Source organism: Bipolaris sorokiniana (genome assembly GCF_000338995.1).
Source record: "Bipolaris sorokiniana ND90Pr unplaced genomic scaffold COCSAscaffold_6, whole genome shotgun sequence".
Taxonomy (NCBI): Eukaryota; Fungi; Ascomycota; class Dothideomycetes; order Pleosporales; family Pleosporaceae; genus Bipolaris; species Bipolaris sorokiniana.
The window spans coordinates 838,322-852,477 of NW_006911900.1; the positions used below are offsets into that span (position 1 = coordinate 838,322).

General features: G+C 48.5%; 8 protein-coding genes across 8 annotated transcripts; 2 read left to right on the forward strand and 6 right to left on the reverse strand.

Annotated features, from left to right (window-relative positions):
- Nucleotides 1-71: 71 nt before the first annotated feature.
- COCSADRAFT_88543 (uncharacterized protein) lies at nt 72-767 on the reverse strand (the record flags this gene model as incomplete). The annotated part of the gene is made up of 3 exons (XM_007701251.1): nt 72-364; nt 418-557; nt 619-767. 3 exons carry the CDS (start codon nt 765-767, stop codon nt 72-74), a joined length of 582 nt encoding a protein of 193 aa, XP_007699441.1.
- A 244-nt stretch (nt 768-1,011) lies between these two features.
- COCSADRAFT_315908 (uncharacterized protein) lies at nt 1,012-2,394 on the forward strand. The gene has a single exon (XM_007701252.1). The coding sequence runs from the start codon at nt 1,101-1,103 to the stop codon at nt 2,235-2,237; it is 1,137 nt and encodes a 378-aa protein (XP_007699442.1). The 5' UTR covers nt 1,012-1,100; the 3' UTR covers nt 2,238-2,394.
- A 157-nt stretch (nt 2,395-2,551) lies between these two features.
- On the reverse strand, nt 2,552-2,962 carry COCSADRAFT_88813 (uncharacterized protein; the record flags this gene model as incomplete). The annotated part of the gene is made up of 1 exon (XM_007701253.1): nt 2,552-2,962. A coding segment is annotated over one exon (411 nt), but the record flags the coding sequence as incomplete, so codon positions are not given.
- Nucleotides 2,963-4,851: 1,889 nt separating this feature from the next.
- COCSADRAFT_189917 (uncharacterized protein) lies at nt 4,852-6,725 on the reverse strand. Its single transcript, XM_007701254.1, has 5 exons — nt 6,470-6,725; nt 5,952-6,404; nt 5,623-5,890; nt 5,327-5,567; nt 4,852-5,266 (listed from the first exon to the last, which is right to left on the reverse strand). The coding sequence occupies exons 1-5, from the start codon at nt 6,679-6,681 to the stop codon at nt 4,974-4,976; spliced, it is 1,467 nt and encodes a 488-aa protein (XP_007699444.1). The 5' UTR covers nt 6,682-6,725; the 3' UTR covers nt 4,852-4,973.
- Nucleotides 6,726-7,285: 560 nt separating this feature from the next.
- COCSADRAFT_36266 (uncharacterized protein) lies at nt 7,286-8,415 on the forward strand. The gene has a single exon (XM_007700943.1). It carries the CDS (start codon nt 7,391-7,393, stop codon nt 8,360-8,362), a length of 972 nt encoding a protein of 323 aa, XP_007699133.1. The 5' UTR covers nt 7,286-7,390; the 3' UTR covers nt 8,363-8,415.
- Nucleotides 8,416-8,423: 8 nt separating this feature from the next.
- On the reverse strand, nt 8,424-10,545 carry COCSADRAFT_141228 (uncharacterized protein; the record flags this gene model as incomplete). Its single annotated transcript, XM_007701255.1, has 2 exons — nt 9,613-10,545; nt 8,424-9,559 (listed from the first exon to the last, which is right to left on the reverse strand). Exons 1-2 carry the CDS (start codon nt 10,508-10,510, stop codon nt 8,424-8,426), a joined length of 2,034 nt encoding a protein of 677 aa, XP_007699445.1. The 5' UTR covers nt 10,511-10,545.
- Nucleotides 10,546-10,921: 376 nt separating this feature from the next.
- On the reverse strand, nt 10,922-11,989 carry COCSADRAFT_315933 (uncharacterized protein). The gene is made up of 4 exons (XM_007701256.1): nt 11,940-11,989; nt 11,811-11,876; nt 11,686-11,762; nt 10,922-11,638 (listed from the first exon to the last, which is right to left on the reverse strand). The coding sequence occupies exons 1-4, from the start codon at nt 11,940-11,942 to the stop codon at nt 11,005-11,007; spliced, it is 780 nt and encodes a 259-aa protein (XP_007699446.1). The 5' UTR covers nt 11,943-11,989; the 3' UTR covers nt 10,922-11,004.
- Nucleotides 11,990-12,568: 579 nt separating this feature from the next.
- On the reverse strand, nt 12,569-13,260 carry COCSADRAFT_356143 (uncharacterized protein). The gene has a single exon (XM_007701257.1). It carries the CDS (start codon nt 13,231-13,233, stop codon nt 12,610-12,612), a length of 624 nt encoding a protein of 207 aa, XP_007699447.1. The 5' UTR covers nt 13,234-13,260; the 3' UTR covers nt 12,569-12,609.
- Nucleotides 13,261-14,156: the final 896 nt, after the last annotated feature.

Genomic DNA, 14,156 nt, shown 5'->3' on the forward strand with positions numbered 1-14,156 from the left:
CGGAATGTTGGAAATCACGTGTGTATATTGATATCTTACATATCACACAATAATATACGAATACCCTAACTCTACTCCTTTCCGCCTTCCTTGGGTCCTGTCTGCGCGTTCCTCTCTCCAACATCCAGCGCAACGAGGAAACGACTCACGCAGTTGTACGCCGCGATTGTGGCTGTTATCTCAACAACCTCGCGCTCACTGAATGATTTTTTGAGTTCCGCAAATACAGAATCAGGAACTTGGACATCCAGTGTCATGGCGTCTGTGTACGCTAATAGCGTGGAGAGAGAAGGACCCAGTACATCTACGAAGGGTGAACGAGGTGGAGATTTCAGGACTGCTTCCACTTGTTGTAGGGTGATGTCTGGGGCAATTAGTCTTGTGAACAGTGTGTGGTGATCTGAGGAAAACAATTACCTGATACAGATGAGAGAATAGGAGAATGCGATTCCCACTCATACCACGCTCGGTTTAGAACTGCGACGCGACAGATTGCCGTTTCACGGATTGAAGTGGGGAGACTGGTCTTTGTACGGATGGAGCCTAGGAATGAATTCCTAACACACAATCAGCACTCGAAGCCAAGTAAGAATAGTTGAACATTTTCTCTCTACTCACCATCCATCAGCCACTGGTGGAGAATGCAGCAACGTCCGATCCAACGCTATCAACCCCTTCTCACCCCGCCTCTCTCGCACCCGCTGCTCCACCGCTCTATCCTCTTCCGACGTGAAGTTTGGGGGGTCGGGCACGTACGGGAGACGCATGACGAAGATTATAACGACAAGAAGGTTTAGGCTGTGGAATCTAATTCTTTTCAGATGTCAAAAGCAAGAGGACACCCGTGACTCAGACACCCCATACGAACCGTTGCATCGACCCGAGGTCGGGTTAGTACGTATCGCCATCGGAACCGTTCCGAGGTGGAGATTCGTAACGTCAGTAGCGGCGAATCAAACCCTTCTTTCGCTTAATAAGTACGATTATTATCGATAAAGAAGGACTTTCTGTATCCCCAATATCTGCGTTTTCCTACCCTCTCAATCTCTTGGACTAACTGGACTGGTAATTTACGAATTACTTTTTTTGTTGTTGGAATAATGGCCCCGAATTCAAAACTAAACGCAAAGCGCAAGGCGCAAAGGGAAGCAACCAAAGCTCCTCCTAAACCACGGTCCGAACGGCGCTTGGGAGAAGAACCAGGGAAAAGCGAGGCGAAGGCACTGATCCCCATTGAACTCCAGCAGCTTTTATTGAATATATTCCGGAATTCGTTCGCGGAGCGGCTGAGTATTGATTTTGGGCCGCTCTTGCAGGAGGTCAAGGGACATTTGTTTAATCGGGATTTTGCGGCTGCGTTTGGCAAGGAGGAGTATCTCGAGATGTATGCTGCGCGGTGGAGTCCGAGTCGGGCGTTGGGGTATTTGGACTTGTTTTGGGATTTGAGACAAGAGCTGGGATTCGACTTGGAAGAAACCATACCTAATGCCGACGGATCTGATAGTGTTAAGAGTCGGAAAGTTGTGTGCTTGGGTGGTGGAGCTGGGGCGGAAATTGTTGCTCTGGGGGGATTACAGAAATTGCTTGCAGGCAAGATGGTGGAGCAAAAGGAGGGGGAAGATGAGAGGGCGGCGAATGTGGAAAAGATGGAGGTTACGGCTGTTGATATTGCAGACTGGAATGTGGTAGTGGAGAACCTGGCAAAACACCTTACGACTGCACCGATACTGTCAAAGTACGCATCAGCTGCTGCAAAGGCGGCAAATGTGTCCTTCCTGGACTCAGCGCAGATATCGATTACCTTCCACCAACAAGACGTTCTTCAAGCGTCTGCATCGGATATGACATCGCAGTTACGAGACGCAAACCTAATCACTCTGCTCTTTACCCTCAATGAACTCTACTCCACATCCCTCCCTCTCACTCAGAAATTCCTCCTCCAGCTCACTTCAATAATGGAGCCCGGATCCCTACTTCTAGTTGTCGACAGCCCCGGAAGTTACTCCTCGGTTACGCTGAACGGAGCAGAGAAAAAGTACCCTATGCAATGGCTTCTCGATCACACGCTCCTGGACCAAGCCAGTAGCAACAAGAACGAGAGAGGCAAAGATGAGATTGCGAGTTGGGAGAAAGTGAAAGAAGATGACAGCCGATGGTTTAGGTTGGATGATAGGCTGAGTTATCCGATTGAGCTTGAGAATATGCGGATGCAGATGCATCTGTATCGACGACTATAGTCAAGTATCGAACCTCTTTAGTATTTGACGCGCTGTAACGCACTCTATTAATACTGGAATATTCCCAATCCTACATCTGGGCAGTCATTTCGACACTCCACCAGCGTCAAGAACTAAGCGGAAAGCCGATAACAAAGGAGAAGGGCAGTTCCCGGGAGGACCAGCCCCTCTTGAACAGTAAAAACGCTACATTATCTCAGCATAAATTAACGCAAACTGCCCTCGCAGGCGGAAATAAGTCTTCTTTTAGGCGCTTCACACCCTTCGAACTCGAAAAAATCCTCATCTAAAGAAAAAACCCACCGCAACTCCCTCTACTTCTCTCCACCATGCACCTCAGTACAACTCCACGCCCTCTCCCTCTCCCTCCCGCCCCCATACACCTCCTCCGGCCTCCGTACTCTCTCGTCCGCCCGCTCCATCCGCACACTCGAGCGCGACAGCTCCTTCGTAACGAGAATACTTTTCAGACTGTGGTCTTCCTGCACGCTCCGCAGGCTGGCGCAGCTGCTCCCGGGGCTCTTGGGTGTTTCGCGCAGACGCGACTTTTCGTAGCGGCGCAGGCAAACGGCGATGAGGGGGACGGTCAGGATGAGGATGACGATGGCTATGACGATGCCGATAATGGCGCCGGGACTGAAGCCGTCGCTGCGGGAGGGTGTGTTTGAGGAGAGGGCTGGTGGGGCGTCGGGGATGTTGGAGGTATTTGGTGTGGGTGCCATGATGTGTGTATGTGTGATTTTGTTGGTTGTTGGTAGATTGATGAGTGTTGATTGCTTGATAGCAGGATACGCGGTGTGATGGTAATGATCAACGAGTCGTTGATATTCGTACAATTCGTGTAATTGAGTGATGTGACGTGATGTGATGTAAAGTTTTCCTCGGTAAAGACTGCGTTTACTTTTCTTTCTTCCCAGTTGCCAGCGAGAGTGAAAGTGAGAGAGTGAGGGAACGCCCTGGGTTTCAGAAGAGACAGTCGCGCACCAACGTGCAAATAGCGAAAGCAGCAGCAGCAGCAACAACAACAACAGCGCGAAATAATCCTGAGCTGCAAAGCAAGCAGATCAGAAAAGCTTAAAAGAAAGGCAAGATAAAGGGTACAACCAGGGAATTCAAATAGTGGGAACACGAGGGGGGGCAGCCCGTTTTCCCTTTAAAGAACAACAGCCCCCAAGAAACGCCCATGAACCGCATTCCAGAACTCCGCACATCACACACACACACCGCGACAACATGCGTTGAGTGGTGGCCTTGCCCCAAAACCCCAGCATAGCTACCTTTCAGCTCCCGTCCATACACAGCGTCCCACGCCGCTAGCGCCCCCAAACGCACATGTGCTGCCGCACGAGAATTGGTCGCTCGCCAAAGTTAGTGGCGTTTACAGGTGGCGAATCAGCGGGGTCCATGTACACTTTTGCGCGCAAGGCACTTTTGTGCAAGGGCTAAAGTATGCGCGCAAAAGGCGGCCAGCGAAGCAAAAAAAAATGGTTACCCGTGGGTGGTCACGCGCCACTTCATAGTAGCAAATGGGGCTCTTCTTTTTTCTGGCCGAGGGTAAAGGGTAAAGGAAAAGGGCCATTTCGGAAATGAGTATGCGATAGGACAGCGCAGAGGTGCATGGGAGGAAGTAAGGTTGAGCTAGGGTTACAATGGTGAGGCTTGTTAGCCAAGGAACCGGGTTTTATTGACTGTAGCTGGAGGTTTCGGGCGGGGACCTTTTTTTTTAACCCTCATTTTTTTTGCGTAGGAGCGACGGTTAGATATTTTTGGTATTCCGAAGTTAGGCATTTTTTTTCTTAAAAATTAGTGTTTAAGCTGTTTCTACTGGTTTCACTACTACGACGCATTGTTAGCTGAATGAATCTAAACTTTGTGTTGGGCATGGTTGGTCCTGGATGGTTTAACGGTACTAAAGATATCCGAAAAGGATATAGTTCGGGTCTGGTTTGGCTGGTGGTTTTGTTCGTTTGTGTAGTAGTTCCTGGGCTGGGGTAAATAATTGGATGAGAGCATAAACCGAGCTGAATCGGTAGTTATCTTGGATGTAGAGCGTAGCTGAGAGTAGGAGAAATCGCAAACCCCTTTGACGTTCTAGGGATTGATTTGCTCCAATCCATAATGTTCAGCAAACTTTCTACGTATGTGCCATGGACGAGAATAAGAAAATTGCACTTCACTGCTTTTTCGATAGTTTCTATCTCAAGTGTGTAGTCGAACAACCTATACGTAATCTCTTTCTTCTCTCTCCTCGCGCTAGCCTCGCAGGTATTAAGGTAGTATAGGCAAACAGAGAAGCATAGTCCAGCCTCTACTAAATTCCTTGAGCACGAAACGTTCAAGAGTGATTGGAATAGTTTTGGTGTGCGGGAACGACCGTACTTGCCAAGACACAGGTTCGCGAGGTTTGTCTCAAGGGTCCAGATGAGATCGAGATGAATTATGGATACGATGTCAAGAGCTTGTGGAGCAGTGGCCTGAGAAAATATTATTCGATAGGTACAAGGCATATCTAAAACTACCAGGGTCGTTCGCGACTGTTACTGGTTGCTCGTCGCCATGTACTTGAGCCAATCAGTGATTAAAGAACCACCCAAGAGCGGCAGAGAATCCATGCCCAGCGACTAGTGGCATTTCGACAATACATACCAACCGCATAGCTACAATTATATCTTACAGCACTAGGCAAACATTACATATATTCATTAGAGATATCTCCTACGATAGACACCTTCTCCTTTAGTATGCATAAAACACATTAACCCCATCCCTTCGTAATCGCTTGTTCGTAACTTGAAGCCATATCCTCAATGCCCAAGCAGACGCAATACATGCCGCCGAAAATGCCGCATTACTACTCATAGCAATGACATATTTGGGGCCGTCGCTCGCGGGATATAGATAGGGCGTGTAGATGAAACTTGCCATGGAAACAACATTGACAATCGACAATGAGACGGCTTTCTTTTCGGTAGTTTGTCCGAGTGTGCCGGACACCCAGCCTAGGATGACGGAATTGACAGAGTAGACACCTGTGCAATGTTATTAGTAAAAGATAATGGGAACAATCGCTATATGTGTTGAGTACGAACCTGATGCAAAGAGGAAGCACGACACGTAGCGTGCGGCGAGGTTGAGAGTAGTAGCGCTGATCGCGAAACCAACGACGGCAAGACCCATCATGACGGTGATGTGCCAAGTTCTGTCATTGTATTTTCCAGATGAGATACCCACGCAGATACCGACAGCGCCCGCAACGAGGGATGGTGGAGCCGTTAGAACTAGGGTAATCGTTCTGTTGAAACCTAGAGATTTGACAACCGTAGGGAAGAACTAGTCACCATCAGCTAACGGTGATCTCACGTAAAACCAATCAGCATAGACATACCTGGTTGAATGAAGTGGCGCTCAAGTGCATGTTTTGCATGAAAACAAGCAGATAGAGACGAGGATCGCGAAGTGCTTGCAAAAAACCCGCTCTTGATCCCTTACTCGGCTCAAGTCCAACGGTATCCCTCTGAATACGATCATGAGCCAATTGGCGTTGCTCAGGTGTAAGCCATTTCGTCGTCAATGGCTCATCAGGTAGCAAGAACATGCAAATAATAGATACGCCCACCGTGACTATTCCCTCGATGATGAACAGCCACTGCCATCTGTCACACGACCATTAGCATATACTCTAACACCCGTCTCCGCTGACAGTAAATTACTCACCCATGCATGCCATGTTTATCACTCAACGTCGCAAACACCGCCGCGGCAATAAGCCCTGCAAACGATACCGCAAAAATGTTCCCCGCATAAAGAATAGCCACTCTCGTCGCAATCTCCTTACGCGTATAAAACATGCTCAGGATATACAGCGCTCCCGGGTAGAAAGGTGCTTCTACGAAACCAAGGAAAAAACGGACAAGCACAAGTCCAGTGTAGTTCTTGACCAGCGCGGTGAGGGCAGCCACGCAGCCCCAGACTGTACAGCAAGTGGCCATGTAGAGCGAAGGCCGTACTTTGCGCGATGACATGAGCATGTTGCTGGGGATCTGGGCGAAGAGGTAGCCGACGTAGAGGATGGAGATGCACGTGTTGTATTGGGTGCCACGGAGACCTAAGTCTTTCTCTAGACCATCGAGGCGGGCATTTGCGATTGCGTTTTGGTCCAGCTTGTTTCTTTGAAACTGTTAGTTATGTGATATCGATGGGAAAGGTGAGGTAGAGGCAAAAGGGTTTCGTACAGAAAGTACATGACAAAGAGCGCTGGCATCACGCGCATGTCCAGTTTGCGCACAAGCGCAATCTCTGCTGGGTCGGTTTTTGCGACTGCGCCAGTATAATCTGCGCCTTCAGGTGTGTCCTTTTGCACAAGGTCTTTTTCCGATGTTTCGACATCGTCAATGTGAAGAGGTACGTCCTTCTCGGCGTCGTGATTGTAGTTGGTCCCAGCCATGATGGGCTGTTGTTGTTGAAAGAAAAAAAGTTGGTCACTAACCCATGGAATGAAACAAGAGTCAAACAAATCAAGGACTGAAACTTTTTTCTCCTCTATATATTCAGGCTGGACAAATGTTGTACAGAAAGTCCTGAGTCTAGCTCGATCGCGCACCTACCCCGGACTTTCCCCAGATCCCACGCACTTGGTGAAAAGCGGAGTAAACATGGGAAGCCGGGGAGGAAGCCGGCACTTCATGGGCCAGTCAAACTCGTTCTGAAGCGAGTTTCATTGACTCGTAGCTACTACTTGATTTTGTGGCGGAAAGAACTTGGCAACTTAGTCGAAGAGGCGGACAAAGACAAGTCCGGTGGATCAAGCACGTGACATGACTTGTACTGGTGGCAAGCCTTGGCGACCCACCAAGTTTCGATCCCCGCATTGTGGCATCAGGCTAGCTTCTCCAGGCACGTACTAACATACCTTCCCGTGGGGTTCGTACGCACTTTCTCAAGTCCGTCTCTTGTTCTGAGTGAGATGTGCGCTTGCGCATGGGTTCCAAACCTTGTAGAATGGTTAGAAATCCAATTAGGGTCAACATTTTGCATTGCTATGCAACATGCTTCAGAATGCATATAATGCAAGCTTGGATCCCGGGGTTTCCATAATCATCAAACTCACAACTCTACATCCTTACAAGCAAACCACTCTTCTCTAAATCTTCACAATGGGTTCAATGCCAGAGGTCAAGAAAGCTCCTCAGATTGACCTTGCGGGTCTCGTTCCAGCCCCAGTTACGCCGTTCAACAGGGATGGCTCGATCGACTATGCTGCTATCCAACGCCTAGGTTCATGGCTCGGCAGTATTCCTGGCGTCAAGGGACTAGTAGTCCTTGGACATGCCGGCGAGGGTACTTTCCTCACTCAAGAAGAGCAAATAGAAGTTATCAAGGCCTTTGTCAAGTCCGTCGATGACAAGATTCCCATCATTGCGGGAATCACAACCGAAGGCACAGAGGTAGCAGCCCTTGAGGCTCAACGAGCAAAGGCTGCAGGAGCCAAGGCTGGTCTCCTGTACCCCAGCCATGGCTGGCTGCGTTTCGGATACCAGCCCGGTGCTCCACAGGACAGATACAGGACGGTGTACGAGAAATCTGGACTTCCTCTCATCTTGTTCCAATATCCCGATAACACAAAGGCAACCTACAATCTAGACACTCTTCTCGAAATCGCCGCACAACCCGGTGTTATCGCTATGAAGAACGGTGTCCGCAACATGCGACGATGGGACGTTGAGATTCCCATTATCAAGAAGCAAAATCCCGATTTGACTATCCTTACATGCCACGACGAATACCTACTACACACATGCTTCGATGTTGACGGCATGCTTGTTGGATACGGAAACATTGCACCAGAGCCACTCCTAGAGATGATTGAAGCTGGAAAGGCGAGGGACTATCCCCGCGCAAGAGCTATCCACGACAGATTGCTTCCTGTGACTAGGAACGTCTACCACCGCGGCTCGCACATGGAGGGCACAGTAGCACTGAAGCACGGACTGGTGGCAAGAGGTATCCTGGAACATGCGACGGTCAGGAGTGGGCTGCTGCCACTTCAGGATGGGGCGGAGCAGGAGATTCATGCTGCCTTCAAGTCGGCCTCACTAGGCAAGGTATCGCCACCCAAAAGTAGTTAAATAGAAGTGTTGGTATAGATATATAGTTCATAATTTGACAGTTCTTCCAAAAGATTGATTTTTATCGAAAACCGCCATTGTGATATGCTATATTTCCTGGCGGACCGAAATCCCTGTCCCACCAATAGTTCATGTCTTCTCCATTGAATAGGTGCATGATTTGTTCATTTGGCAATGGATTATCTGAGTCCTGGTGTGCGATACCAAGGAAGTTACCTGGGTCTGTAAGATAGTCATATGTAGGGTTATTGGCAGCTAGAGCATCGCCAATATCACTATTCGGAAAGTTTAATGGCCCTAGGTTGCTCATTATCATTGTTGGATTCAATTCCGTGTGAGAATAATTGGCGTTTCTTGGAGCCGGTTGAGAGTTTGTCGTCATACCCATCGCCGGATGGCTTTGCGTTGGATGTGTTGGTACGTCCTGTCGTTCTGATAATACATCATTCCCTTGATGGGCTGTTTGGCGACTACCAAGCAATGAAGAAGTTTCGCCAGTTGGTCGGCTGTCGTTTACCGGGGCAGCTCCAGGTACAACAGTAGAGCTCCGAGTTGACGGCTTGCTCAATCGTGCTGTGAGATTTTGAATTGCGACTATACAAGCATCTGGCCATTTTGTGCCCCTCAATGCCAGGTGCTTCAGAATTTGTATGCTTCGATCAGAAAGTCGTATGGCAATGTCTCGAGTGACCTGGCCTTCTGAGGCAGCGGAAAGAATTACGAACGTGCTCATCCACACCGCCCATGTGAAAGAAGGCCAAAGCAATGGGGTTCGTTCGTAACCATGTTGGCCAGGGGAGCCATCAAATGCACCGAATCCCCGGAGAGCCTTATGCAGAGTGTTGACGATGGAGCGCGATGCGGATATGCATCTTTGTAATGCCACGTTATAAGCTGCATCCTTTTTGGAAATTGCCAGCACGGAGCGGTGAAGTGCTAGAATAGATTCAAAGCGAAGAACGATAAGAGTGACCTGGTGGGCCTTTGATATGTTCTGCACTTGCTCGTCGTTGGAGAGATATTCGTCGACCATATTCCACCATCTGGTGTGCTCTGCCTCCCTTTCTAGGGCCTCTTCCGTCTCGTTTGCGCTACCGTGTAGGAAAGTTCGGTGCCTTGTTTGCATAATGGATCCACGAATGTCAGCATGTTGAGCTAAGAAATCCAACAGGTCTAACCGGTCATCCCGTTCATCACCTGAATAATGATAAGTATTGATGACATTCTAGGCCACACCTCCATATACATACCGTCTCTATGCTCGCGATCATGGTGTCGTTCAGTATGTGGATAGCATACATTAGCCTCATCCGAACGTATACCAAGTGGAGTCCCTAGTCGGATACAGATATGTCGATCTATACATAGTACAGACCAAAAGAGTCGTTTTCTCAACTCAGCTTCTTTATCAGGCACTGATCGTTGTACCGGACAACGATGTAAACCCAATTGGAACGCCATCCGGACTGACAATCCTTCGAGGCGAGACGCAGCATTGTATCTGTGCATTGTGATTAAGAAAAGCTGGATGCTGGCCAGCGCTTGCAGTGACAGGACCGAAGTCTCTTCGGTTAAAATCAGCTGCGTACTCCGGATAGCATCGTTGATTGAATGAAACACAAGATTAGTCGGTACAGCCTTCCTCGTGGTATCAATTTGCCGCCGATCACATATCGATATCGACATGACTGAGCGAAGTATGATGTGCTGCAGCTCATTTGCTGCTGACAGCGTTGCAACACGTGTACCTCGTTGTACAATTTGGCGAAAGTAATCCAGTAGTGAAGGAGCGTGCAAGAAGGGAAATGCGGGATGCCAGTGATCGAAATACGCTTGGCTCCATTCGAGGAGATCTTCAAAGACGATGGGCGATGCAATAGTTTCAGGTGTTGGAGCAATTACTTCGCCTTGTCTCCACAGCCACCTCGATGCACTCTTGGACGCGCCCACGGGTAGCTGATCTTCTTCGCCCGGCGCGGCATCACTCTCTGGTGTATCAACAGGTCGAACTGACGAATGAACTCCGGCGGCGTTTTCGATGATAGACGGTGGTCCAGCGTTGTTCGCTGGGCTAGTCCTAAACGTACTGCGATTGTCGTCTTGTGGACTTGTTCCTTCTGCCCCAAACTCTCTCAATTGCTGGCCCATAGTCTGGAGAAATGCTCTGCGTTTCTTGGCACCACTTGCATCGGATGCCGCCGCAGTGTCTACAGCTTCACTGTGGGGCGCTCGCCGCTTGCTGGGAATCACGTGAACCTCAGTCATGACGCGTGAAACAGTGCTATCACGCTCATGGGGCTCGATAGAGAAGAAGATCCAGTCCAACGTGGGAAAAGCGTTGTCGTAATTGGGTTCGCTGAAGTTGATACAAGCGTGATGATGATGAGGAGCGGGAACAAGAATGAACCATGCAAAACTGGGGTTGAGGCTGTGACGCTACGTACGGAAGGGGCAGCCAAGGTTCAGGGCTGAAGCTAGACAAGGTTAAGCACGTAGTTGTACGAGCGGGGCCTGTCACGACCTAGAGTGCACATTCACGGTGCATAGTTAACGATTGTTTGCCGAGTATCTTGCGCAATATATTGCTACCTAAAAATTCGTAGAAACAAAATAACATAGAGGAAAAGAAAGTACTCTTCTTCTCAAAAGTATTTTCGCCATCTCGCGTCGGCCGCAGAATGCGACTGCAACGTTGATTGGCATGGAGGTGTAGGCGCCTCTGGTACATCGGGATATCCTTCGCCAGATATGTCTTCTAGTGGAGAGAAGCCTGTGGTGTTTTGGTCAAGATGTTCTAGATTCGTATCTGGTTCAGATAACCCAGTTCCATCAGCAACTGGTCGCCACGAAACTTGCATTCCTGGAGGTTGTCCCGGCAGAATGGTCGCTTGTTCAGCGCCTAATAGCACTTGCGTGCTCTCATCATGTATATTTCTGCTTGAATTTGCTGCCCAGGGACTGGTTGCAGCGGGACTCCTCTGGGTTGGGTGATCGCCACTGGTTTCTGCCGCCTTTGCGATACGTTCGCTTTTCTTCAACCACCAAGTGCGTCTCTGCTCCTCCGTAGTAAGAGGAAGGTTTCTCCATTCTTCAATTTTATGTGTTTTGGCTTGCTTCTGGCCATACTCTGATAACAACCGACGATCCCTCTCGGGAAGGCGCTGAGGTTCGATCGGTACACGCGACTCGTAAATGGCCGAAAGAAGTTCCAAAACGACAATCTCAGTCTCGAGGAGTCGCTGTTCGATGAAAGATATGTATCCAGATGGTATACCTCTATTTATGGGATTAGCAAGCACCTGGCAGACTTGGTGTCAGAGCACCTTTTATTGATTGGTGGGTATCGGCATAAAGTGTCTGAAGAGCTACATTGCGAGCATATCGGCAGCTCACGGTCACACTGAAGAGCGCTTTAGCTGGTGTTTGAAACTGTTAAAATGAAGCTGACCTTTGACTTTTTGTTGCGACAGGACTCGCAGGCGATCGGATGAAATGTACTACTACTTGTTTCATCCTAGACTGTAAGTATGAGAATACTGTGGGGAACAAGGATCTGCAGCAATTGGGGATTACGCACCATTGCAACAGCGATTCCACAGCATGCTGGCGAAAGCGCGATTCTATCTTCGTGCTCCGCCGGACTTGACTTTGTCCTAGCGCAGACGCTCCGCTTTTTGCCCAAGGCAGGCTTGCGCGGGGTAGCTACACTAATCTCGGAATGTTGCGAGAGAGAGACATCATAGCCGGTAGACATGACGCATTGCATGACACTAAATATCTGGATTTGATGCTAAAATCACATCGATTATGTAGACTCTTTTTAGCCTAAGACGAAACAGTAGCACGCTTAGCCTCTAAGTTATCTCTTATATCATCAAGTATTATAACAGTTATAAAGAGGTACTAGGCACCGCAGGCTTCCACCCCTACACCGGCCCAACACAACGCAGTCTGCGCATTTGATGATGCATCGCAAGCAGAACTATCCTTCCAGTAGGATTGGCTTGATGAAACAACACTGCGTAGATACTGTTGGTAAGACAGATCTTGACGCAAAAGTCCTCGGCGGTCACCACGTGCCATTTTCCGCATTCTAGAGTTTTTCCTTGAGCAACAGCTGCACTCTCTGGGGGCTGGATCCTACTTAGAGGATTAGAAGTTGAGTTTGGTACGGCAGGTGTGGTGGGGTTGACGAAGGTGCCGCCTTGAGAGGTTGGGCAGATAGATTCGCCATAAAATCCCGTCGCTCAACATTCATCTGGATCCCACCACGCACCAGGACCACCCGCTGTATAGTTGACAATTTGCTTAAGGAAATATATTTCCAATTCAAACCATAGTTTCAAAACGTGGTTTGGAGACATCCTTAACCACCCAAAGTACCGCTGTGGGCCAAATCGCGGGTTCTTTGGCACACAAGCAGCGGCGTCATAGTCTGCTGCTACACATTTAATTAAGCTAGGGATTGCCAATACTTCTTCGTCCGCTAATATAAAGATTCGCCATGGGTCCTTGTCTGTATTCATTGGCTGCCCCCCTGTGCCGTCATGGTAAAGCTGTCGTACTTCTTCCAGCGTCAGGCCATCCAAGGTAGAATCTGAGCGCGCATCTAATTTGAAGAGTTCTTCTGCTTTGCAAATTGTAGCAGGATCGTCTATCGGTGATTCGTGCCTTTTAAGTTGGTGCTTGACACCACTGGTGATATTCTGGAGTAGCTTTTCCCATTGTTGATCGGATCCAGGTCCATAGTACGTTCGATAGATAGTGAAACCCCAAGGCTGTAGGTACCTGTCAAGATCTGTATCATCAAAAGTTTGGCTCTGAGGAAACCTGTATAAGCTGTCGATAAACTTTTTAATCCTGGGTTCCATCGTGGTGTCGATATGTCGTAATGCAACAATGAAATGTGGGATATCTGAATGATGTGCAATTGAACGAGGACAGCTTAATGAGCAGTTTTATTTGTTTAGCTTGTGGACAACGCACAAATCCAAGAGTTTGGCGCTAAACTGGACATGGCATGTACACCGTCCTTAACCAACATCTTGGCTTCCTATACTACTGTATGTACTGTGCCACCTTGGCGACACGCCGCCACACAGAGCATGCGGTATGCACAGCGAAGAAGGACTTCACTCAGCGGGGCGTTTCCTTCGAACCGCATGCCCTAAAAGCCAAAGTTGGCCTTGACTTTGACCGACCTCTGCATGCAAAAACCTGCATACCGCTATTTGGCAAGGGCCTGCACGTACACCTAGGTTGTTTATACTCTTACATGATGCGAAGATTGAAAATAGGTTAGAAGGATGAAAACTAATAACGCTACCTCTAAACGAGTAAAGCATGGCGTATTGCGTGGTATACTGTCATGCTCATAGACTTAAAGTGAACCGTTTGCGATAGTGCCTCGTATATACAACACGAATCATCGTTGATGTATCTCACAATTTATTTACACACTCGTTATTATGAACAAATAAAGACCGCGTAACAACATCAGCCAAAAAGGCTCAGTCAATCACTTTCCCCTCTCATGTTCCTTTCTCTATTTCTCTCCTCTGCTTACTGGCGAGTTACAGCGATAGCTCCAGCAATTAGTCGCCATAAGCCTGATTCGCTCCTATAAGTAAACCGAGCGTACAACATATTTTCGGCCCACGATGCAGCAGTATCACGATTGCCCCGTTGGATCGTCTCACAACTCATCCAAGCTTACAAAATACATTCAAGTGTCACGAGGGAACATCGCTTCACAATACAAGAGTTGAAAACAGATCAAAGTATCAGAATACAG